At 53.3% G+C, this 24,051-nt stretch overlaps 7 protein-coding genes across 7 annotated transcripts; 3 read left to right on the top strand and 4 right to left on the bottom strand.

The window, feature by feature from the left end:
• Positions 1-663: 663 nt before the first annotated feature.
• CCOS01_08850 (uncharacterized protein) lies at positions 664-10,390 on the top strand (the record flags this gene model as incomplete). Its single annotated transcript, XM_060457010.1, has 2 exons — positions 664-7,190; positions 7,240-10,390. 2 exons carry the CDS (start codon positions 664-666, stop codon positions 10,388-10,390), a joined length of 9,678 nt encoding a protein of 3,225 aa, XP_060311710.1.
• Positions 10,391-10,949: 559 nt separating this feature from the next.
• CCOS01_08849 (uncharacterized protein) lies at positions 10,950-11,903 on the bottom strand (the record flags this gene model as incomplete). Its single annotated transcript, XM_060457009.1, has 1 exon — positions 10,950-11,903. The coding sequence occupies one exon, from the start codon at positions 11,901-11,903 to the stop codon at positions 10,950-10,952; it is 954 nt and encodes a 317-aa protein (XP_060311709.1).
• A 308-nt stretch (positions 11,904-12,211) lies between these two features.
• Positions 12,212-12,481, bottom strand: CCOS01_08848 (uncharacterized protein; the record flags this gene model as incomplete). The annotated part of the gene is made up of 1 exon (XM_060457008.1): positions 12,212-12,481. One exon carries the CDS (start codon positions 12,479-12,481, stop codon positions 12,212-12,214), a length of 270 nt encoding a protein of 89 aa, XP_060311708.1.
• A 2,255-nt stretch (positions 12,482-14,736) lies between these two features.
• Positions 14,737-16,195, top strand: CCOS01_08847 (rhamnogalacturonase A precursor; the record flags this gene model as incomplete). Its single annotated transcript, XM_060457007.1, has 3 exons — positions 14,737-15,163; positions 15,220-15,558; positions 15,624-16,195. 3 exons carry the CDS (start codon positions 14,737-14,739, stop codon positions 16,193-16,195), a joined length of 1,338 nt encoding a protein of 445 aa, XP_060311707.1.
• A 190-nt stretch (positions 16,196-16,385) lies between these two features.
• On the bottom strand, positions 16,386-18,050 carry CCOS01_08846 (alpha-L-rhamnosidase; the record flags this gene model as incomplete). Its single annotated transcript, XM_060457006.1, has 1 exon — positions 16,386-18,050. The coding sequence occupies one exon, from the start codon at positions 18,048-18,050 to the stop codon at positions 16,386-16,388; it is 1,665 nt and encodes a 554-aa protein (XP_060311706.1).
• Positions 18,051-19,663: 1,613 nt separating this feature from the next.
• Positions 19,664-21,446, top strand: CCOS01_08845 (MFS hexose transporter; the record flags this gene model as incomplete). The annotated part of the gene is made up of 4 exons (XM_060457005.1): positions 19,664-19,998; positions 20,056-20,681; positions 20,733-21,121; positions 21,192-21,446. The coding sequence occupies 4 exons, from the start codon at positions 19,664-19,666 to the stop codon at positions 21,444-21,446; spliced, it is 1,605 nt and encodes a 534-aa protein (XP_060311705.1).
• A 1,319-nt stretch (positions 21,447-22,765) lies between these two features.
• On the bottom strand, positions 22,766-23,104 carry CCOS01_08844 (uncharacterized protein; the record flags this gene model as incomplete). The annotated part of the gene is made up of 1 exon (XM_060457004.1): positions 22,766-23,104. The coding sequence occupies one exon, from the start codon at positions 23,102-23,104 to the stop codon at positions 22,766-22,768; it is 339 nt and encodes a 112-aa protein (XP_060311704.1).
• Positions 23,105-24,051: the final 947 nt, after the last annotated feature.

The following is a 24,051-nucleotide window of genomic DNA, read 5'->3' as shown; positions in this document are numbered from 1 at the left end:
GCTGGCGCTCACCCACTTCAACAATCAGGCAGCGTCATCATGCACAAATCCGCCGCTCCCTCAGTCCAGACCCCAACCTGCCCCGACACTGTGACCAAACCAACCCTGCCAACGCCCACCCCCCAGTACCAGCACAAGCACAAGCACAAGCACCAGCTCAATATCGACAACGCAGACGAGCCTGCAATCTGTCAAACTTGAGCTGGCAAACATTCACTTTTGGGCAAATCTGCGACGCGGCATTCTCTTTCCCATACCTGCCTACCTACCTTGCCCTACTTCGCCGCCAGTACACCTCAGACCCGGAGTCACGGCCGACGGCACGCCATCCGAGAACACGACATCCACCCCTCGATACCCAAAAATTCCACATCACCCACCGTTGATAGTACGCTTGATATTACACCTACGTCGAAAAGTAACGACGCCCAAAAACCGAGCAACCCACCAAGACCCCGTACACGATACCATCCTACAGCGCGCGTCACTTTGATGACGGCAGAGCCTTTCCGGCGGCTACTGATCTGACCTGCGCCCTGCCCGTCGTCATCGAGCTTTCCGACTTTCCGAGTCTCTCCCTTCCTATGCTTCCCATTACCGATACACGATAGAACACCAACCTGACCCTCCCTCGCCAGGGTTAAGGCGCCACATACAGACAAGATGTTGGAGGGACTCGTTGCCGGCCTGCTCAACAGGTTCCTGGGCATGTACGTCAAGAATTTCGATCCAGCACAGCTCAAGGTTGGAATCTGGTCTGGCGATGTCAAGCTACGCAACCTCGAGCTTCGGAGGGAAGCTCTCGACCAGCTGAAGCTTCCCATCAACGTCATGGAAGGCCATCTCGGCGAGCTCACACTCATAATCCCATGGTCCAACTTGCGTGGCGCGCCCGTCAAGGTCTTCATCGAGGATGTCTTTCTGCTGGCCTCCCCCCGGGAAGAGGCTGCGTATGACGAGCAAGAGGAAGAGCGTAGGAAGCAGAGAATCAAGATGGAGAAACTCGATTCTGCAGAGCTTCTCAAGGAGAGGTCTCAAGAGGGCCTCAGCCAGGAGGAGCAGAAAAAGAGCCAGACGTTTACCCAGAGCCTGGTCACCAAGATTGTCGACAACCTGCAAGTCACAGTCAAGAACATCCATATCCGATACGAAGATTCCATTTCCGCTCCCGGACACCCCTTTGCACTTGGTGTGACTCTCGAGGAGTTCAGTGCTGTCAGCACCGACGGCCAGTGGAAGCCCACCTTTGTCCAGGACTCGACCAAGAGCACCCACAAGCTTGCAACCCTCGGCGCCCTCGCCGTTTACTGGAACACAGATACAGAGCTGCTGGGCCCGGGCCGAGAGGTCGATACTGGCGACAAACCACCGATGCCGCATGATGAGATGGTTGACAAGTTCAAGAGCCTGATAGGGTCGACCGAGGACACAGGCCTCAACCACCAATTCATCCTTCGACCCGTCAACGGAAAGGCAAAGATTGTCCTCGACAAGACGGGGGATGTCCATGCTCCCAAGGCCAAGGCCAGTCTACTGTTTGAGGAGATTGGTCTCGTAATCGATGACGACCAGTACCGTGATGGCTTGATGATGGTTGACCTTTTCCACTACTTCATCCGCCACCAAGAGTACAAAAAATTCCAGCCCAAAGGAGTCACACCCAAGGAAGACCCCAGGGCCTGGCTCAAGTTTGCTGGTGACTCCGTCCTCAGCAAGATCCACGAGAAGAACCGTAGATGGTCATGGGAATACTTCAAAGAACGACGTGATGACCGCCAACGCTACATTGAACTCTTCAAGAAGCGCAAGCAACAGCAACAACTCAGCTCCCAAGAGAACGAAGACATCAACAAACTCGAGATCAAGCTCGATTACGAGGATCTCCGATTCTGGCGATCTCTGGCACGGAACCAGCTTAAGAAGGAGAATGCCGCTGCCCTAAAGAACCAGCCCCCTAAACAGGAGCAACAGGGCTGGCTGGCGTGGGCCTGGGGTAGTGGCCAGAAGCAGCAGGAACACCATGCTGAAGATGATGAGAACACACAAATCACCGAGGAGCAGCGCAAAGAGCTCTACGACGCCATCGAGTTTGACGAGAAGACTGCCTTGGCAGAGTCAGTTGATGTTCCTCGGGACTCTGTCAAGATGCAAGTTGAGGCATGGCTGAGCACCGGAAGCTTCACGCTGAAGAAGAGCCATAATGGCAAGCGGAGTGATCTTCTGAGCCTGCACTTTGATGTTTTCAAAGCCAAGGTGCTGCAGCGTCCTGATTCCTTTCTGGCTGATCTCAGTCTGGGTGGACTTCGTGTCAACGATGGCACCACGCCAGACTCACTGTTTCCCGAGATTGTCAGAGTCAAGGACGCCCCCGAGATCCACGACCAAAAACGCCTAACCATCGAAGAGCTCGAAGATAACGACGATGAACCCTTCTTTCGCTTTGAGGTCGAACAAAACCCCATCGATCGCGAAGGCGACATTGCTCTCAGCGGATCCCTCAAGCCACTCGAGATTGTCTGGAATCCAAACTTCGTCGTAGGCGTGGCCGACTTCTTTAGACCACCAGAACGACACATGGAGTCCATCACGGCGCTGATGGAAACCGCCGGCGCCACCGTAGAGACCTTCCGAGAACAGACGCGGGCTGGTCTGGAATTCGCTCTCGAGGAGCACAAGACCATCAATGCCCAGCTTGACCTGCAGGCCCCGCTTATTATTGTACCGGTCAGCATCAACGTCAAAGAATCTACTTGTCTAATTCTGGATGCCGGTCATATCAGCGTTAACAGCGAGCTGGTGGACCAGGACACTATGAAACAGATTCAGTCGAAACAACGCCAATCGTACACTGACGAAGACTTCAAGCGCTTAGAGTCTGTCATGTACGACAAATTCTTGGTCAAGCTCTCCTCCACCCAGGTGCTGATTGGTCCCTCGATCGAGGCGACAAAGGCTCAAATATCGAACAAGGACGACACACAGCACTTGCACGTGGTGGAAGAGATCAACGTCGACTTTGTGGTTGAGACTTCGATTCTGCCCAAGGCGCCAAATCTGACCAAACTGAAGGTCTCTGGCCACCTTCCCATGCTCCATGCAACCATATCAGATTCCAAGTACAAGAATTTGATGCGAATTATCGATGTCGCCATCCCCAAGTTTGGCAACCAAGAGCTGCAACAGGCGCAAATCAAGGACTCCCAGGACCAAGCAGTGACAACTCGCCCACGTGGCCTGAGTACCGCCTCTAACCGATCGCGTTCTCGCAAGGACACCAATAGCCGCCGGAAGTCTTCTCAATTCCCTTTCATGCAGCAACAAACTGCCATCGTGATTGACGAAGATGACGACGATCAGGACGAGTTTGAGGACGCCGACGATGGTGGTAGGAGCAACAAGGAACAGCTCAAGCTCCAACAGCGTTCTTTCGAGCTCAAGTTCAAGGTCGACACCCTCAAGGGATCCCTCTATCGGAGCGATCCTGACAGGAAGAAGCCTGATCAGCTTCTTGTCGAGCTTGTTGCTGAGAATTTCGACCTTCTTTTCTATCTACGTCCATATGACATGTCTGCGGAGGTCTCGCTTGGTTCCGTCATCATGGACGACTTTGTTGACAACCCTCCTGCGGAGTTCAAGTCCATTGTTTCATCTGGGGACGTTGAGGATCGAGAGCAGAATCGTAGTCTTGTCAGCGTCAAGTTTACCAAGGTTAATCGACTATCACCAGAGTTCATGCCTGTGTATGAAGGTGTGGAGACGAACGTTACCGCCGCAATATCGACTATCAACCTCATCGTTACGCGGAAGACGCTTCTTACCTTGCTTGACTTCATCCTGGCAACTTTCACAGGGAACAACAACGAGGCAGCGACGCCTCAAGAACAGAAGGCCATCTCCGATTCGGAGGACGATGACGAAGGTGTTGAGATTGCCGTTGATGCTCCTCCCGAGGACGGGCCTACAAACGCAGGCTCCATTAGAGTCAAGATCGACCTGAAGAGTATCCGTCTGATCCTGAACAACGATGGAATTCGCCTAGCAACCCTGTCTTTCAACCATGCCGATGTTGGAGTCTTCCTTTTGGGCAAGACGATGCGAGTCAATGCTAGACTGGGCAATCTCAATCTGGTTGACGATATCAATCAAGGTGTCTCGGAGGATTCCAACCTGAGGCAACTCATTTCTATTCAAGGCGATGAGCTCGCTGACTTCCGCTACGAGACGTTCGATGCTACCAACAAGAAAGCGTATCCTGGATACGACTCATCGGTCTACCTACGGGCTGGTTCCGTCAAGCTTAATTTCCTCGAGGAGCCCTTCCGGAAGATCATTCAGTTCCTCGTCAAATTTGGCAAGATGCAAGCCATTTACAACGCCGCACGTCAAGCCGCAGCGTCCCAGGCCACCCAAATCCAACAAAGCACAAACAAGTTTAAGTACGACGTTGTGGTCAAGACGCCAATTGTCGTCTTCCCTCGGGTCGTCAATCACGGCCAGCCCAAACGGGACGTTATTACTGCCTACTTGGGTGAGATCTACGCTCAGAACAAGTTCGCGCCCTTGGACGATTCCCAAGACTCCCAAATTGCGACCAAGATCTCCGCAGGCATTCGCAATATTCGTCTGACGTCCGATTTCAACTATCCTGGTGACCTTTCAGAGGAGTTGGAGTTGATCGACAAAGTTGACTTGGGCTTTAATGTCACGTATGCCGAGCACCAAGATGGCACAAAGCGACCCGAGCTCGAAATTGAAGGAAGCATGTCGGATTTCAACTTGAAACTTACTCAGTACCAACTGAGGTTCCTGATGGAGATTTCGAAGGCAGTACCAGCAGCGTTCGCCACTGATTCAGAAGAGCAAGATCAGGAAGCTGAGCGAGAAGTAGACAAGGACACTCTTCAAAGGGCAAGATCCATGCCACTTGACAAGAAGGGTAGCGAGGAGGAGAAGCAAGTCGATCTTGGGCCCGAACTGTCACCCAAGAACCAGACATGGACAAAACTAGACCTTGTCTTTCAGGTCAACACAATTGGCATGGAGCTATTACTTGCTCCGGATGACAAGCCGATCGGCAAGCTTGAAGATGCCAGCCTGTCGCGCTTCTCTTTGGACGTCACCAAACTCAAGACGAGAATGCTCAACGATGGTTCGCTCGAAGGCGAGTTCCTGATCCACTCATTCACGATTTACGACAGCCGTCCGCGTGAAACAAACAAGTTCCGACGTATCATGACTTCTTCAAACAAGGAGGTTCAACAACTGATGGCCAGCATCACAATGTCTGGCGGCCAAGACAGAAGCCTAATCGCAATCGTCACCGTTGACAGCCCACGCATAATCTTTGCACTCGACTATCTCTTTGCCATCCAGAACTTCGTCATGGTTGGCTTGCAACCGGAGGAACCTTCTCCGGTAGACGATGAGTCTCTGTTCGAGACCCCCGACGAATCAGAAGCCGACGCCGACTCAATGCAAGTCACTTGGTCCAATAAGCCCAAGTCCCAGAAGAGCAGTAGAGAGGGCGCGGAAGAGCCGCAGGCAGAGACGGAGGAGAAGCCACAGAGCACCATGAGCATTGCGTATAGGGTGAACATTGTCGATGCACAGGTCATCCTGATCGCCAACCCCCTCAGCGCAAGCTCCGAAGCCATTGTTCTGGGTACTAAGCAAGTTTTGCTTTCTCAGCAACATGCTCTGACCTTCCAGGTCTCCGAGATCGGCATGTTTTTGTGCCGAATGGATCGATTCGAAGACTCGCGTCTCCGACTCATTGACGACTTTTCAGTCCAAATGTCTATGGATAGCTCGAAACCCAACATTACAAGCATCCATGCTGATATTGAACCCCTGATTTTGAGGTTGTCCCTAAGAGACATTCTGCTCGCACTTCAGATCGCAAGCAAGGCGACTGAGCTGTCAGATCAACAGCAAAAGGATCAGAAGGAGAGCAAGAGCGCATCGGCAGCGGACGAGAAGGCGAGAAAGCTGCGTCAAGCAGGTCTGAAGCAGCGGACTGCCAGTGGCAAGGGCCCTTCAACCATTGCGAATAAGACTATGATGTCCAAGACTGCATTGGTAGCAGCATCCCAGGCCAAACAAGCCCATAGTGATTCCAATAACACAGCTGTTCAAACTCAGCCGAAGCGCCACGAGGAACTTTCGGCAACAATCGAGGGCATCCGCGTTGTCCTTATCGGCGATGTCCACGAACTTCCCATTCTGGACCTGGGTATCAAGAACTTTACCGCCACGGCCGAAGACTGGTCTTCGAATCTCAAAGCTGAAACTGCGATCGATATCTATACCAACGTGTACAACTTTTCAAAGTCCGCGTGGGAGCCTCTGCTAGAGCCTTGGCAGGTCGGATTTGGCATTGCGAGAGAGCAGCAGTCGGGTCTTTTGTCCATTGATGTCGCTTCCAAGAAGATCTTTGATGTCACAATCACGACAGCTACCATTGCTTTGGCGTCCAAGTCCTTCGCTTTCCTTAGCAAGGATGAGGATGTTCTCGGCAAACCGCGTGGTGTGGACGCCCCTTACCGCATCCGGAACTATACCGGATTTGACGTTGTCGTACAGTCAAAGAGTATGACGACGGACGACAACATGACCGCGCGTCTCGAGGACGGGCAGGAAGTCCCTTGGAGCTTCGAACCGTGGGAGAAGATGCGAGAGAACCTCTCGACCGAGAGCAGTACTGGTAGTGTCGGCATTCACTTGGAAGGTAGTGGCTTTGACCCGGTCAAGAACGTCCGGCTGAACCGTGAGGGTGAAGCAATCTACGGCCTCAAGCCGAAGACTGACAACATTTTGCACCGACTTCTCGTGGAGGTCACCCTGGGCAAGGACAACGTCAAATATGTCACTCTAAGATCGCCCCTCGTAGTTGACAACCTCACCCAGATCCCAGTCGAGCTCGGTGTCTACGACGCGCAAGAGGGCCATCTGCTCAAGATTGAGAAGATCGCGCCCGGTGAAAGCCGCCCGGCTCCTGTGGGTGCTGTGTTCTTGAAGTCTCTACTGGTACGGCCCGACTCTGGATTTGGCTACGCCTGGTCCTCGGAGACCTTGTGGTGGAGAGATCTCTTGAAGCGGCCAACCCGGACGATGGTTTGCAAGGGGGAAAACGGGGACCCGTTTTACTTCCAGCTCAACGCCACCTTTGATCGGTCGAATCCTTTAACCAAGTAAGTCTGCCATCATCTTAACATGATCCTTGACTAATCTCTCGTTCAGAAACTATCCTTACATGCGCATCAAGCTCTCGCCTCCAGTCATCCTCGAGAACTTGCTTCCTTACGACTTCAAGTATCGCATCTACGACAAGAACACCAAAAAGGACTGGGCAAACTTCCTCCGCAAAGGTGGTCTTAGCCCCGTACATGTTGTAGAGCTATCACACCTCCTCCTCCTCAGTGTTGACATGCAGGACACTGTCTTCAAACCCAGCGACTTTGCCATCATCAACTCCGGGGCTTCGGATGATTTCAAAAAGGAAGACAGGCTGCTCTGCAAGGACGAGGAAGGCTTGCAGCTCAATCTCAAGCTCCACTACCACAAGATCCCTGATAGCGGTGGAGCTTTCCGAGTCACGGTCTACAGTCCCTACATCATCCTGAACAAGACTGGTCTTGACCTGCAGATCAGAGCCAAGGGCTTCTTGCAGGGCGCACGACCTGCAGCTGGACAGTCGACTCTGTCCTCCAGGTCTGGCAATAACCGTCCTAGAGCTACGCCATTCATGTTCTCCTACGGCAACGACGATCATAGAAACCGAGCCTTGCTGCAGATTGCGGATTCGGAATGGAGCAAGCCGCAGAGTTTTGACGCCATCGGAAGCACAACCGAGGTGGTGCTGCCCTCGCCCTCCAGGAACACTGAGGTGCACATTGGCATCACCACCGAGGCTGGAGAAGGCAAATACAAGATGACCAAGGTCGTTACCCTCGCACCACGATTTGTTCTGGAAAACAAGCTTGGAGAGGAGATCAACGTACGCGAGTCCAGCTCTTCTGGGTTTATGACGCTGAAGCCCGGCGCCCATGAGCCACTTCACTTCATGCAGAAGACCTCCATCAAGCAACTTTCGTTGTGTCATCCCGGCATGAACAACCAGTGGACCTCTCCTTTCAACATATCAGACATTGGAACCACCCACGTCAAGATTGCCAAAGCAGGCCAACGCCAACGTCTGATTCGCGCTGAGATCTTAATGGAGGGTGCAACAATCTTCCTGCATCTCAGCTTGGAGACCAAGAATTGGCCCTACCAGATGCGAAACGAGAGTGATACGGAATTCACATTCTACCAGGCCAACCCTAGCCTGGACGATGATGGAGTCGAAGACAGATCCGGCTGGAGGCCAATCAAGTATAGGCTGCCGCCTAGGAGCATCATGCCATACGCATGGGATTTCCCGGCTGCCAAGTTCCGTGAGATCATCATCAACGCCCATGGCAAGGAAAGACATGTCAAGCTCGCGGAAATCGGCAATCAGATTCCAATGAAGTTTGCGACAACATCCGGACAACAGAAGATTATCGACATCAATGTTGCCGCTGACGGACCTACCCAGACGATGATTCTGTCCAACTTCAGGCAATCCAAGAGTCTGTATCGACAGAAGTCCAAGTCCGGATCTCGCACGAGCACCGATGGCTTTGAGGTCAAAGACCAAGAGACGACAGCAACCTTCCGCGCTCAGCTGAAGCTTTCGGGTATTGGAATTTCGCTCATCAATTCACAACTAAAGGAACTTGCATACGTCACATTCAGAGACGTCTCTCTTCGTTACCACGATTCTCCTCTACATCAGACTATCGCTCTATCTGTTAAGTGGATTCAAATAGACAACCAGCTGTACGGTGGTCTGTTCCCGATGATATTGTACCCGAGTGTCGTGCCAAAGAGGGCTCAAGAGGTCGACGCACATCCTTCGCTTCACGCCATGGTTACTCGCGTGAAGGACGATTCCTACGGGGTGCTGTACATCAAGTATGCAACACTGTTGATGCAGCAGATGACAATCGAGCTCGATGAGGACTTTGTTTACGCTGTCTTGGACTTCTCCAATATTCCTGGGGCTGCTTGGTCAGACACCAATGAGGAAGGCAAACTCTGTGACGAGGAGCTGGACATCCCAGAGCCGCAGCGGCAGCAATCTGGCCAAGACATCTACTTCGAGCTGCTCAACATCCAGCCCATGCAACTCGACCTCTCCTTCATGCGCACGGAACGAGTCAATGCCGAGGACAAGACGTCGTCTCGAAACCCTCTCATGTTCTTCCTCAATGTCATGACGATGGCCATCGGTAATATCAACGACGCGCCGATTCGCCTTAATGCACTCATGCTAGACAACGTTCGCGTGTCCGTAGCTGCCTTGACACAAAACATCACGAGTCACTACAGCCAAGAAGTTCTCTACCAGGTTCACAAGATCCTCGGGTCTGCCGACTTCCTCGGAAACCCCGTTGGTTTGTTCAACAACATCAGCTCCGGCCTCACGGACGTGTTCTACGAACCCTACCAAGGCCTCATTCTTTCGGACAAGCCCGAGGACTTTGGTATCGGAGTTGCGAAGGGAGCCGCGTCACTTGTCAAGAAGTCTGTCTACGGCTTCACCGATTCCTTCTCCAAATTCACTGGGAGCTTGTCTAAGGGCCTTGCAGCTGCGACTCTCGACAAGCAATTTCAAGATCGTCGTCGCATTACACGTGCACGCAATCGACCCAAACATGCTCTGTATGGGGTCACCACCGGCGCCAACTCTTTCTTCACAAGCGCCGCTTCTGGCGTGGGTGGACTCGTCCGCAAGCCGTTGGAGGGTGCTGAGCAGGAGGGCGCTGTTGGATTCTTCAAGGGAATCGGCAAGGGTGTCGTCGGATTCGCTACCAAGCCCGCTATTGGCGTTCTAGACATGGCCTCGAATGTCTCGGAAGGCATCCGCAACACGACCACCGTCTTTGACGGCTCAGAACTCGATCGCGTCCGCCCTGCTCGATTCGTGCCCTCTGACGGTATCGTGCGACCGTACAATGCCCGGGAAGCCCTTGGCCAGTCATGGTTGAAGCAGGTCGACAATGGCAAGTACTTCAACGAGAACTACATTGCCCACCTCGAACTGCCACGCGAGGACATGGTTGTCATGGTCACTTACGCTCGGATTTTGCTTATTCGTAGCCGGCGACTGACGTCGGAATGGGATGTGCCCCTCAAGGACGTACAGACGATTGCCAAGGAGCGGACTGGCCTGAGCCTGACGCTGAGGGGAGGCACGAACGGTCCGTTCCTACCTGTTGGCGATGAAAGTGGCCGCGCCTTTTTGTACAAGATGGTGGCCGTCGCTGTGGAGGAATTCAACCGTCGGTTCAGGGGACTCGAGTAAGGCGGGAGGTGGATGGTGTGACACTGTGGCCGTGTAACAGGCCGAGGCTGGTTCGAATACATGAGGGCAGGTCTTTTTGACTTGATTCACTATTACTTCTCTTCTTTTTTTGAGGCCTGTAAGCATAGCCTCGCGATTTCATTAGCAATTACATATACTTTATCTTGTCTTGTGTTAGCACATTAGGACCCTTTACCAGCAGCCGTGAGCTCACAAAAGATCTGCTGACGAGGCCTTTGTATAAAAGCGGCAAAGTACATGGGCAGTAAATACCCCTCCCTCCCTGGTATCAGTTGTCACGTTCATCACTTGCCAGCGCATTTACATTTCAGCCATAGCAATCGCAACCAGAAAGGAGTGTGGGTGTATTATCTTCCAAGTGACCAAGTTTAACCAAGATGCACTATTATACTAAAATCAGAAAAGAACAAACGCCCTAATGCTATGCTCAAACTCCACCGTGTAATGCCATCTATACCATCTTCCATCCTCGGATGCTCATCAATCACGATTGACGATCCGTCTATGTATGTCCAACTCCTTGTTAAAAACCAACCCTTTAGTTGGAGGGGCAGTAGCCGATAGTGCAAGCGTCAGATTTGCAGCAGCCGCGGAAGCCGTTGGCGCACGACTGGAAGAATCCGGTGCCGGGGGCGCAGACAGTGGGATCAGCGTTGGCGTTGGACTTGCTCTCGGGGGTCGGGGTGGCGGTCGTCTGAGGGGCCGTCTTGGTCACCGTCTCAAAGGTCTTGACGTCCGGGCAATAGCCAATGGTGCAGGCGTCCTGCTTGCAGCAGCCGCGGAAGCCGTTGGCGCACGACTGGAAGAAGCCGGTGCCGGGGGCGCAGACTGTAGGGTCGGCGGCGCGCTTTGAGGGGGAGGCGATGGCCAGATCGGGGCAGTATCCCAAGGTGCAGGCGTCGGATTTGCAGCAGCCGCGGAAACCGTTTGAGCAGGACTGGAAGAAGCCGGTGCCAGGGGCACAGACGGTGGGATCCTGACGCTTCTCGGAAGCAGAGGTAGTAGGGCAGTAGCCGAGAGTGCAGGCGTCAGACTTGCAGCATCCACGGAAGCCGTTGGAGCAAGACTGGAAGAAACCAGTGCCGGGAGCGCACACCGTCGGGTCCTGACGCTTCACAGAGGCCGAGGGACAGTAGCCGATGGTGCAGGCGTCCTCCTTGCAACATCCACGGAAGCCGTTGGAGCAGGATTGGAAGAATCCGGTGCCGGTAGAGCAGACGGTGGGGTCGGTGGATTGCTGGCTGGCCGAGTGGCCGGGGTTGACGGGGGTGGTCTCGGCCGGAGCGTTGGCGGAGGTTTCGGTCACGCCGGGGCAGTAGCCGATGGTGCAGGCGTCGGCCTCGCAGCAGCCGCGGAAGCCATTGGCACAGGACTGGAAGAAGCCAGTACCCGGCGCGCAGACAGTGTCGTCGCGCTTGGTGTTGAGGGAAGGGCTTGCCGAGGCAAGAGTTGCGACGGCAGCGAGGAAAGTGAGGACGATGGAAGAATGCATTGTTGATTGATAGATGTGGTGGATTTGAGTTTAGATTAAGCAGAAGTTGACGATTGTGAGAGTGATGGAGTCGAGGTTTGCAGATTGAACGATTGTCCCAAGGAAAGAGAAACCGACAAAGGAAATAAGGAAATAGGAAAGAAAAAAGAGGAAAAGAAAATGTGAAGTTATAAACAAGTTGTTTGAAGTGATTGTTGATGAGAAGAAAGAGACGCCATATCGGGGGAGGAACCAGGTTGGATTTATACACATCTGACAAAAAGTGAAATACAGGTCGTTTGCACGGAATCTATTTTCATTGCCATCTCTCAGAGTAGCCTATGCCTTACCACAACCGGCTGTGCGTTCAGCGGGATCTCGCAAAGAGGCCGCGACGTGCCAGTAAGCCCGCCATTATCGTGACCAAGGCGTGTCGTTCCTCCTAAGCCGAAATTGGTGTGTAAATCAAACAGCACGTCGGAAGTCTGCTGCGCATACGCACCGCCCGCTGAACTCCCGGAGCTGAAAGCACGTCGCCCTACGGAATAAAGTATGGCATAGGCTATGCAGAGTGAGACGGGCATCTGCATCCCTTGCATCCGGGTGTGATGAATCCTCCTTCATCTTCTTCCCCCGGACTCGGACCTTTCCGAGCAAATGGGTAGCTAAGGATGCAAGCTGCAGAACCTTGTGGTAGGCAGAGTAGCACCGTCAGCCCCGATTGACAAACGCGATAGGCGTGCGTCGCAGGGCTGAGCTGCAATCCGAGTCTCTGCTGAGCGTCTTGGTGCTGAGGGCGGAGGGACGAGTCGCCGACTAGGACGGTTCGAGTCAAGTCGATGGCCGCCGGGAGGAGAGCCAAAGGAGTTCCAGAGGCGGCGGCGCAGTTGCACCTGTCAGACGCCAGAGGGCTGGGTCTCACAGACGGTCTCACTTGGACCTCTGGGCTCTCGTGGTTGGTCCCATGCCTTTTGCTGACATACCGCTCATTTTGCGCTGCAGTGGTAAGCTTATTCTTGGCTCACGGGATGTTGAGGGGTCGTGCATATCGAGATCTCAGAAGCTAGAGGTGGATGGTTAGAAACGGAGATAGGAAGGGAGAAATGGTGCTACTTTGGCATCGTGGATTGCTCATGTAGTAGCCACGTAGCTTCGTCACCCCATGTGCGAAGTACAAAGCATGTACGAATATCAGTCTCGGGAACAGGCTGACAGCAGCCGCGGCGTTGAAGCTGTTGCCAAGGTACATTGACTAGCCTCTCTATGTAGTATCCATCTGCTCCTAGAACCTCTAACTGCTAAGGGTTGAGGTTAAGAAGCGAGACCGCTGATTAACCCGCGTTTGCCGTCCCGTGATCATTGACGAACTCACGAGTGGAGGAGGTTCCGCTCCATTTTTGTGGCTCTTTGCGTGGGCGAGTCAAGTGCCGGTAGTAGCCAATAAATGGGAGTTCCTGATCAAGAAGATCTTCATCTAGATTCTCGAACCACTGCACAGCGGGTCACATCGAGAGAGCTCTGAAGAAGCTGGAAATGGTTCGTGGCGGGCCGAGTCCCGAAAGAGAAGGAGGATGGAGAGAATATTCTCCGAACGGCACGCATAACCCGATAGTAGTCCCGATCTGTTGCTTCAACGTCCCCGTCTTGGCTCACGGAGCATCGCCGTTATGGCACGGCGCTTGGCAGTCCGAATGGGAGCAGTTCCAGAAGCATTGGTTTTTGGGCCAGTTCGGAGGACGGTACACGGAACTGCATACCCGGACGTTCTGTATCTGATACGAAGGCTGCGGACACTGTTAATCAAAATAAGGACTTGGGAAATTCTCCCCCTAGGCCGTTTCCAACTTGGCCCCGGCAGTGGGATGCCGATATTTTCTCGTTGGGACGTGGGACATGATGCTGGGTAGAATTTCTGCCGCGCCTAGATCATCAGTCGTCAGCCCCCCCAGTTTAGATCTTGATATGATCATACCCAAAATGCGGGATGATGGTTGAGACAATTTCTTAACTTGTTGGGCAGAAGATGCGGCTGGGTCATCTCTTTTTAATCAGTCTGTGGCCCTTGCCGTGGGCAGCGTGTGCCAGACAAATGGAATATACTTTGAAGTCTTGACCACGACGGGACGAACTGCAACCATGACGCGGCTCATCTGTGCCGTTTCCTTTTGTTTCACCAAAGCTCACCCCAGCGCCGCTCCAGGTCGCCCCCTGATGGCCCTGGTTCATCGAGAAGATTTGACCTTGGGTTTTTGCATAGTAGGGATGCTGAGGTAAAGCAGTCCGGCAAGCAGTACCCCTGACAAAACTACCGGGGGTAAAGAGAATGGTCTGGCGGCCAGGCCCCGATAGCGCCACCAAGTACTCTATTTCATACCTCTAATACCCATTCGGGACGGCATTTGAGTGAAGCGAGCTCGCTCTTAAACCCACTGTCTGTGTTGTTCTTTTAATTAATTAACACGGCGTCAGAATCCCGGGCGCAGAGGGTTCGATTTCCATGATTCGTCAAACAGCCACTCTCCAGAGCACCTGTTCCGTTCAATTTCCCACAAACAATGGGACGGATCGTGGGGTCGCTGGCGGAAGCGGCGTGGGCACTGCAAATGGCGAATCGACCACAGGAGTCGAGGACTCGAGGTAAGGCTGCTGGGCCCATTGGTGGAGGAAGTTAGGGGAGATCTGAGGAAGGGATTCCTTTTATCATCTCATCAGGGCCCTTTTTCTCAAAGAGATACAAACTGATTGTTTTCCCTGATCATTCCGTCGTCCCATTCCGGTGTCTCTCGTTTTCTTTTTTGCTCTTCTAGTTCTCGACATTTCTGTCGGTATTCACTCGTTTTCAAAATCAACAAACATGAAGTTCGCTTCCTTTTCACTCCTTGCGCTGGGCGCTCTTATCCCGGAACTGGCCAACGCCCAGCTGTCTGGCACCGTTGGACCTACCACCAAGGCCGCGACCAAGGCCGCCAAGAAGACATGTAACATCACCAGCTACGGCGCCAAGACCGGTGCCACCGGAGACATCGGCGCGGCCCTCAAGTCCGCTTGGGACGCCTGCAAGACCGGAGGTGAGATCCTCATCCCCGCCGGTGAATGGGGTCTCGGCACTTGGCAGACTCTCTCCGGCGGAACTGGTGTTTCCATCAACCTCGAGGGTACCATCTACCGCACCGGAACTGCTGGCGGCCACATGATCATCGTCCAGAAGTCAACCGATGTCGAGTTCTACAGCGGCAACTCCAAGGGTGCCATGCAGGGCTACGGCTATGAATTCCACAAGCGTAAGACATTCCCACTCCAAACCAATCGCCACCACACAATACTGACGATTTGACAGAGGGCAGCGGTGTCTACGGACCTCGTCTCCTGAGATTCGTCTCTGTCACCGACTTCAGCGTTCATGATATTGCTCTCGTTGACTCTCCGGCTTTCCACTTCGTCATGGACACCGTCACCAACGGAGAGGTCTACAACATGATTGTCCGTGGTGGCAACCAGGGCGGTCTTGATGGCTTCAACTTGATGGCTGCCAAGAACGTGCACGTTCACGACGTTGCCGTCACCAACAAGGACGAGTGCGTCACTGTCAAGAACAAGTCTAGCAACATTCTCGTCGAGAACGTCTTCTGCAACTGGTCCGGTGGCTGCGGCATCGGCTCATTGGGCGTTGACACTGGTACGTCTAGGCTCCGAGAGGAATCTCTCTATTACGACGCAATCACTAACAAGAGTTGTTTGTAGCCATCTCCGACATCCACTACCGCAACGTCTACACCTCCAACTCCAACCAGATGCTCATGATCAAGAACAACGGTGGTGATGGTGCCTTCCAGAACGCCAAGTTCGAGAACTTCATCGGTCACGGCAACGCCTACTCCCTCAAGATCGACTCTGCCTGGACCGGCCAGAGCAAGGTCGCCGGCAACGGTGTCGAGTACAAAAACCTGACCTTCTCCAACTGGAAGGGCACCGCCGCCAACGGTGCCGCTCGCGGTCCCGTGGTCGCCCTCTGCGCTGCCGCCGTCCCCTGCGAGAACATTGACGTGTCCGGTATCAACATCTGGACCGAGTCTGGCTCTTCCATCGTCGACAAGTGCAACAACGCCTTCGGCACCGGTCACTGCATGCGCACCGGCTCTGGGACCTACACCAGCACTGCTACTACCAAGACCGTCACCAGCTACTCCGCTGCCACCATGCCCGGCCTCGTCACCGCCGGACTCGGCATCACCAAGTCCATCGACATTCCCGCCATCCCCACTACCTTCTACCCTGGTGCCAAGCCCGCCAGTGCTCTTGCTGGCGCCGCTTAAGCGCGAGAAGGCCGTGAACATGAAGCAACCAGGACCCGGCTCGACAAGAAACGAGCCAATCTCATTTTCCTGTACATACTTACTTAATTGGAAAAGCCAAGCTGCACATATCATTCGGGAAATGATTATCAATTTTCTCTGGCGTCTATCACTTGACTCAAACTACTCTAATCACCGACTAACTGCTGTCTTATTGACTCCCGACCTGTGACTTGATCCAATGTTCGTCCAAGTGACCCATGGTGACCGATTTCGTTTCCTTGACGCCGACAAACTCTCTCAGCTTCCCCCTTAGTAGGTACGTCGGGGTACAGCTCCAAGCGTGACAGAAACTGTTGTTTCGAGCATCTCCGTAGGGACTTGCCCGAGGGTCTTCCGGGTTGTAGCATTCCCAAAAAGTGTCTGCACCGGCGCGGACCATACCTCCCCAGTAGCTGGTCATGATCTCCACACACTTATCGAACAAGCCCACGGTAGCGAGGGCATCGCACACATGGTGCCATAGGTAAGGGGTCAGGGGCTTGAGAGCATCAGGGTGTGCAAGTGTGTTAACCAGAGCAGCCTTAGCGGTTTCCTGAGGATATGCTTCTGCAAGAACAAGCCAAGACGCCGACGCAAAGCTAACCTGTCCCTTGGGGCCAGACACGAAGACATTGTCTGGAGAAAGGAACACCTTCGCTGCTTCGGTCATTTGGGCCACGAGGTCCACAAAAGGGGCCTCCTTGCCGAGAACCGTGGCCAAGGAGTTAGCTGCTTTCAGACAATACAGCAGAACCCCGTGTAGTCCTGCGCTGTGTTCCAGCCCAGGCTGCCAGTCAAGGAACTTCCATCCTTCACCCTTGGACTCATCAAACACGTGAGTGTTAGCATCGAGATGCGTAAGAGCCCGCTTCACGCAGCCGAGGACGGTGGGCCAAAGGCTGTGACCCGCAGCTTTGTCGCCCGATGCCACCACGTAGTCATACGTAATGGCGGCGAATAGCGCGTCGTAGTCTACAATGTAGTCGGTCGAAGGCGTGAGCTGAGGCTGTTCAAAAATGCAAGCTGGCACAGAGTCATCTTCGCGCACCACGGCAGCAAACTGGAAGATGCAGCGCTTGACGAGGTTGAAGTCCCGGAAGGTGCTGTAGTTTGCAAGTGCTTGAAGACGAAGATCTCCGCTCCAGAGCCGACGATCCCTTCGAGGTCCGTCCTCAAAGACGGTTTGCATGCAATCTCTCAGTGTCGATATGCTAACGTGGTCAATCTGCTGGAGGAGAGGATCGTTGAACTGCGGAGCCTCCAGGGCGTGGTTCTGGCTGATGGCGCTAACACATTGACATTTGACTTCGGAAAATGTAACCTTGTATTTGGGTGAGGTGTCGATGACTTCAACTCGAAGGAAGCGGAACGAGTATCGTCGAGATAGAGAGACCTCCTCAGGGCACATGTCGATATTGATGATTTCGTCCGGAAGCCAGCTGGTGCTGATCCACGTCTTGACATTTTCCATGCCGAGAGTCACGTCCAAAGGAGATTCGCCGAATGTGAGGCGCAACCTGCACGGCGCGTCCATGTGCGAGCCCCGGGACTCTAGTCTCATTGAGAGATATCCCACCATGTGAATACCAAAGTCGAGAATGAAGCCATCTCCTTTCCCCCAAGTCTTGGACGGCAACTTGTCAATGGAATATTCCGCAGGCACGGCACGGACACCAAAGTATTGGCCCTCGTCTTTGTCGAATGTGATGACGCGTTGAGGTGTTCGTGTCCATCGCTGCAGCTGCGGGCACAGATCATTGGCAATCTTTTCAAAGTCCCGGTTCCAGCGCGTCGGAAGCACGCTCTTGACCATGTCCTCGGGAGCATCTGCCATGGTGGGCGAATGGCTTAGAGTCGACTAGGGAGGAGAGACTATTGTAGCACTCGGAAGGACAAGGCGCGTGATTGGGGGCTGAGAATGAACTTGAGATTTGTGTTTCGTCTGTGGTTGCCAGCAGAACATGGGCTTAGGTCCAGGTCGTTGGAAATGCTTTTGAAGACGCCACGATCCCAAATAGAATCCATAAACGCTTCGGTGTGACAACCACCCGAGAAGGGCAATCGAAAGCACCGAAGCTCGAGATGAGGGGAATGTGGCTGACGCTTCTGATTGCTCAATCGGGACTTTTCAGACCCATGGCGATGTCGGCGTGGAGACCATTTCTGGGGCCGGTGCGGGGATATACCGAGGAAGAGTCAGGATTCATGACAAGCTGAATCGACAAGCGTCTGGAACTCCAATGGCCCAGGTCAGCTGGACGCAAGAAGATGGTTCAACAACGGCAGAACTACGGATGAGCTGCGGCCGGACTAGCATAGTCTTCGTCTCGTAAGGTCCTTGTTCAGGTTTTGCGAAAGCCTTTGCCTCCTTGGCGGCACCATTAGACCGAGGAACGGCCCCAAGCTAGAAGAGGCTCCTTTACGCAAATGCCGAGCTGCCACCAGTTCATAACACGCCTGTGCTCTCGATTTGCTGACCACAAGAGCACGTCGTACTGGGTGCTGGAATACGGTAGTTGTTGGTCGTCTCAAGAAATAAGAAGCATATACAAGCACAACTTCCATAGCGATAATAACAACCACCACCCAGGTCCCCAGAGACTCGCAGCAAACTGCGATTCTGATGATGCTCAGGTCAACCCCCCGCATCTTTCATCTGCATTTTTTCCATGCACGAGCCGGGGTATAGCCGTGTCTGTGGGGTCCCCAGACTACACTACCGAAACGGCGGGTCAATGACACCTTTGGCCCAGGCCAGAGTCCATGTCCAGAACCTGACCATCACTGGCGTGGGCGACTGGCATCGGCACCAAGTCCAAGTTCATCTCATGGCTCAGTCTGACTTTCACTCTTTGGGTTAGCAGCCATTCAGCCACAACCAACCAAAGCTCACAGGTTATTCTTCGGGACATAGACTGACTCGAGAGGCTATCTAACGCACCGCGCTATTGACAACCTCCATTGGTAAACACTTGCCGGCAACATGGCAGAACCATGAGTGAAACGCACTCTCCGGCTCCCACTATGCAGACAGCCCGGCCCCTCCCCCGCAAAAGTTAACCAAATGGTTGGGTGAGGAGGCGGGCCTACCTTCAGGACCATCACGCCTGACCTCGGACCTGACGAGGAATGCCACCAGGGAGAAAAGGGGCTTGCGCTATAGACTATGGGTTATTGTCGGCCGATCATTGAGACGACGTTGATCCGAAGAAGTGCCTAAAACTGCCTCCATCCGAAAGGCTTTTGAAAAGTTCTGGACAATAAGAACCGGGGACATTCCCGGCTGGGTTGCACTTTGCCCTAGTTCCCCAGTCTCGAACTCCTCAACTTCCCCAGATCGTCGGTGCTTCCCCAGATTTTCTCTCAACTTTAAGTTGTTCGGCCCGACGTTTTCACACATCTTCGATACTTCCATTTCCTCACCCAGAGCTGACAGGAACGGCGATCATGGACGACAAACACCTTGAGGCGCACCCGACGTCCATCGTCGACAAGGACGACATCGCCGCGGCCAAGGGCGAGCACGTGGAGGAGATTGGCCACGCCGCGACGGCAGAAGATCACGACGAAACTGTTTTACAAGCCATCAAGAACCAGCCGTGGGCGTTTGTGTGGTGCATTTACGCCATATACGTCCTCATCCTCACCAGCTTTGACAACCAGGCGGGAGGAACGGTCATTGGAATCCCCCAGTTCCGCAAGGATTTCGGTTCCGAATTCAATGGCAACTATGTTCTCCCCGCAAAGTGGCAATCTGCCTACAGCGGAGCCCCTGTCGCATCGTATGTGCACTGTTCCTATAGCTTCCCGTCATGAGCTGACGTTACTCTCCATCACAGTGCCGTCGTTGGATCCCTCGGTGCTGGCTGGGTGGCCGACCGCATCGGCCGCAAGTGGACCTACTTCATCAGCTACGCCTTCATCTTTGCAGGCATCACTTGCGAGACAGTAAGCACCACCAACGAGATCTTCTTCGCGGGCAAGTTTATTGCCGGATTTCCCATTGGCGCTTTCATCACAGTCAGCATGACATATATTGGCGAGATCGCGCCCCTAGCTCTCCGCGGTATCTTGACCGCCGCTGCGGCTATCGCCTTCACGATTGGTCCATTCATCGTCAGTCTGGTTGTCAACGAGACTGGAACTAGAACCGACCGCTGGGCTTATCGCACAATCTTTGTGTCTCAATACGGCATCAGCGGCGTTGGTGCCCTCTTGCTGTTTTTCATGCCCGAGTCACCGTGGTGGTTGGTTAGCAAGGGCAAGATGCAGAAGGCTGCCAAATCCCTGAGCCGTCTTGGCTACGATGCGGTCCAGGTCGAGAAGCGCCTATCTGTTATTACTCTCACCCTTGCTGAGGTACGCAAGGAGACCGACGGCGCCAGCTTTGCTGAGTGCTTCCGCAAGTCCAACCTTCGCCGTACCATCATCTCCGTCGCACCTTTGAGCATCCAGGCTCTGTGCGGTACGTTATTCTTGTCCCTTCACAATTCTGCCCTTGACTGACTCTGTTTAGGTGTCTTCTTCGTTGCATCGTACTCTACCTACTACCAGCAACTGGCCGGATATAGCACAAAAGAGAGCTTTACACTGGCTATCGTGCAGCAGGTCATGTCCATGCTCGGTAACGTCACCGCATGGTTCCTTATTGATCGAGTTGGTCGCCGCGGCCTCACTCTTTGGGGGATGTGCATCCTGACGGTCCTTCTCATGATTACTGGTGGTCTTGCGGTGGCTGCCACACCTGGTGCCGTGAAGGGAACCGTCGCACTGCTGCTGGTGTACTGCTATATCTACAACGTCACCATTGGAGCCACGGCCTATTCTCTCTTGACCGAGGTTGCAACTTCGCGTCTCCGTGCCAAGACTGCCTCAATGGCTTTGGCTTTGCAAAACAGTCTCTTTGTAAGTCGAATACTGCCACCAATTGTCAATCTTGATATGGTTGATATGGAAACTAATCCCTTCTTTCCAGACCATGTGGGCCTTTGTTATCCCCTTCCTTTTCAACCCCGACCAAGCCAATCTCGGTGCCAAGGTGGCCTTCATCTTCGGCGGCCTTGCCGTTCTGTCCACTGTCTATCTCTGGTTCTACCAACCCGAGGTTGCTGGACGGTCTTACGAGGAGCTCGATGAGATGTTCATCAAGCAAGTCCCAGCACGGAAATTCAAGGGCTACAAGACAGAGGTGCAGGAGAAGAGTGAAAGGGCAGTTGCGCACCAGCAATGATCTGTCACACAGTTCATTGATCTTTGACCTGATGTAGTTAAGATGATTTTAGGGGCGCGGTAGTTAGACGACGATTGGTTTGATTCTCGAAACGATATACGAGTAGGCAAGAAGCGTCAGATATAAGAATATAGTACTTAATGGAACTCCCCAAGACCACACGAATTTCCGCTACTAATGTGATTGACGCCAATAACGCCTGATAAAAGGCAAGTGAAGCAGCTGTCAATACTTAGCAACGCTCAGGAGACATATGCCCCATCTTTAACAATAGTTACTACTAATATATCAGGAGAAAAGCTGGTTTGTCTTCTGCCGGCACACGAAGGCGGAGTTGAAGACATTTATTGACCAAGTTCATCCTGCAACATCTCATCTGGAAGCATCTTCGAATCAGAATTCCAGCCAATGATGCTAGCCTGAACCGGCTATTCATAGGTTTTACGTCTACTTCAGCCTCGGAGGTCTCTGGCCCCTGGCGCTCAATGTCTCTTACGGATCACGCCGACCTGCGTCGTCCCAGATAATGATCAAGGCGGTAGCTGGCCGAATTTTGACATACTTACCAACAAATACCATTACTATGAGCCACTGCTCGCCTCGTCTGTTGCATTCATTAGTCACCTCGGATGGAAGGCCATGGCCGATACCAGTCGGCCTGTCTCGCAATCTCTCACGTATGATTCGGGTCCATCTCTGGGTGCAAACCTCATTCAAAATAGGGTACCTGCTTCGAATAGCTTATCTAAAATTCAATCTCTGCATCGCCGGCTCCCATAAGACTCTGCATGTGCCATCAGAGCGACTGTATCTCGTTGTCCTTATCTACTTGGCAAAAGTGAACCTTTATTGCATGTGATTTGCGCGGCACTCACCAGTTGTAGGCATCGTCGTTCGCCAAATGTAGATTCAACGGTACGGCCCGGGGAATATGTAGTAGAAAGTAGTTCGTAGGATCTTAGGACGGAGGCCTGTTCCTTCGCGATCAGTATGACTAGCGCACATACAGGATGCACTTTCAGAAGGTTGGTGATGGCATCATCTCAGCAATACAGACTTTTTCATCCACATCCTGGAGAAAAATAAGTGGATAAATTACATGAATGAAAATGACGTAACGATCATTGAACAGAATTACTTGAACTTGAGTGACAAGTGGAATTTCGTATCCTCATATGAAGACTGTCATGTTGGCTAGAAAATCCGCTTTGGCAGCTGTCATTATATGAAACTCACGCGTTTTTCACAAGGATCATAGTACGTAGGAGGTCAGGTTTGGGGGGGGGGGGGGCTGGAACCTGTACGAACATGGATAGATGTCAATTCGTGGGAAACTGATCGTGCATCTGTGTCCGTGGACTTGTAGAGACACGGTTGAACAAACAGGGTTTACTCTGTTTCCCAGTAGTCAAGAGTGAGACCCAGCGCCCGTCATGTGCTTGCTGTGTATGGAGTACGAAAATGTGATCCGAATATCCGGGAGTGGAGTTGCGAGTTCCTAAGGCTCTATCTTTACGGAGTACGGAGTAAGGTAATGTCGTTGCCACTCTGCGAATGCGGCGGTCCGCGATGTTGGATCTGGGGGCGGAGACCACACGTGGTAGCGTCTCTGGATCCGCGGTCTTTTGCTGACCCAGTTGCGCAGCTAACCAGCCCATTGATAATCATTTCCGCTCTCAATGCGGGAGCCGACGGGGATGCTGGGCATATCCCTTTCTCGCATACTGCATCGAAGGCGACACGACGCCAAGTTCCCAGTCCGTTAGTATCACTATTTCTGATAATGGTCACTTGGCTCTTCCGTAACGGGCATCGAGGGATCAGTCTTGCGCGCGCAAAGACTCAATTGTAGATAGATGACTGTCGGAGGACAGCGAAGGAGCCAGGCTGGCAAGCTGTGAGCCAGGCTCAGTTTCGCATTGGCGTCGTCGGAGCTCACCTTAAGCTTATCATCAGACACACTTCACGTGCCTGTAAAGAGTACAGAGCTATGCTGTAGTCCCCAGGTTCCTAGCCAACAGACTCAATTGGAATGGCGGAGCCGACCGAAGCTGAAAAGCGAAAAGCATGGCACTTTTGTGCTGGGCCAATCTCGACAGCCGAGTCGCACGCGCTCGTTGACTGGATTGGGCACACAGATACGACGGCTGCAATCCGCAACCTAACAGGCCCGTCAACCTTGCTCATGTTCCCCAGGGTGGCGTGGAGCACATCCTCTGCCCGCCCGGCGCCTGGCACCCTTAGTGCGCGCACTAAGATGCGGATGCTGAGGCATGGGAGTGAGAGGGGGGGACGGACTGGGGATGCCAGATGCGCCCAGGCCCAGGCCCTTTTGTGTTGGTCAATTTGGTGCTTGTGCTCAAGAGGAACTTTGGAGTTCTCGTCTGTCAGTGACGGTCTGGGAGATGTTCATCCCCAGGTCCCTTCTTCTCGGCCCTGTCCGACGACACAGGACCAGACGAGGAGCTGAGGGCACTGATAGAGAGGGCCGGGGAAAGCCCAAGATTGACTTTCTGTCGACACTACCTATCTACGACCCTCCAACAGTTTGCACTTGCTCTATCAACTAAATCGCAAGAGTGCGGTCCGGGTCAGGAATCCGAAG

Source organism: Colletotrichum costaricense (genome assembly GCF_030867565.1).
Source record: "Colletotrichum costaricense strain IMI 309622 chromosome Unknown Scaffold_9.1, whole genome shotgun sequence".
NCBI classification, from domain to species: domain Eukaryota; kingdom Fungi; phylum Ascomycota; class Sordariomycetes; order Glomerellales; family Glomerellaceae; genus Colletotrichum; species Colletotrichum costaricense.
Note: the sequence above shows the minus strand (reverse complement) of the source record. Positions and strands in the feature narration are given on the sequence as shown.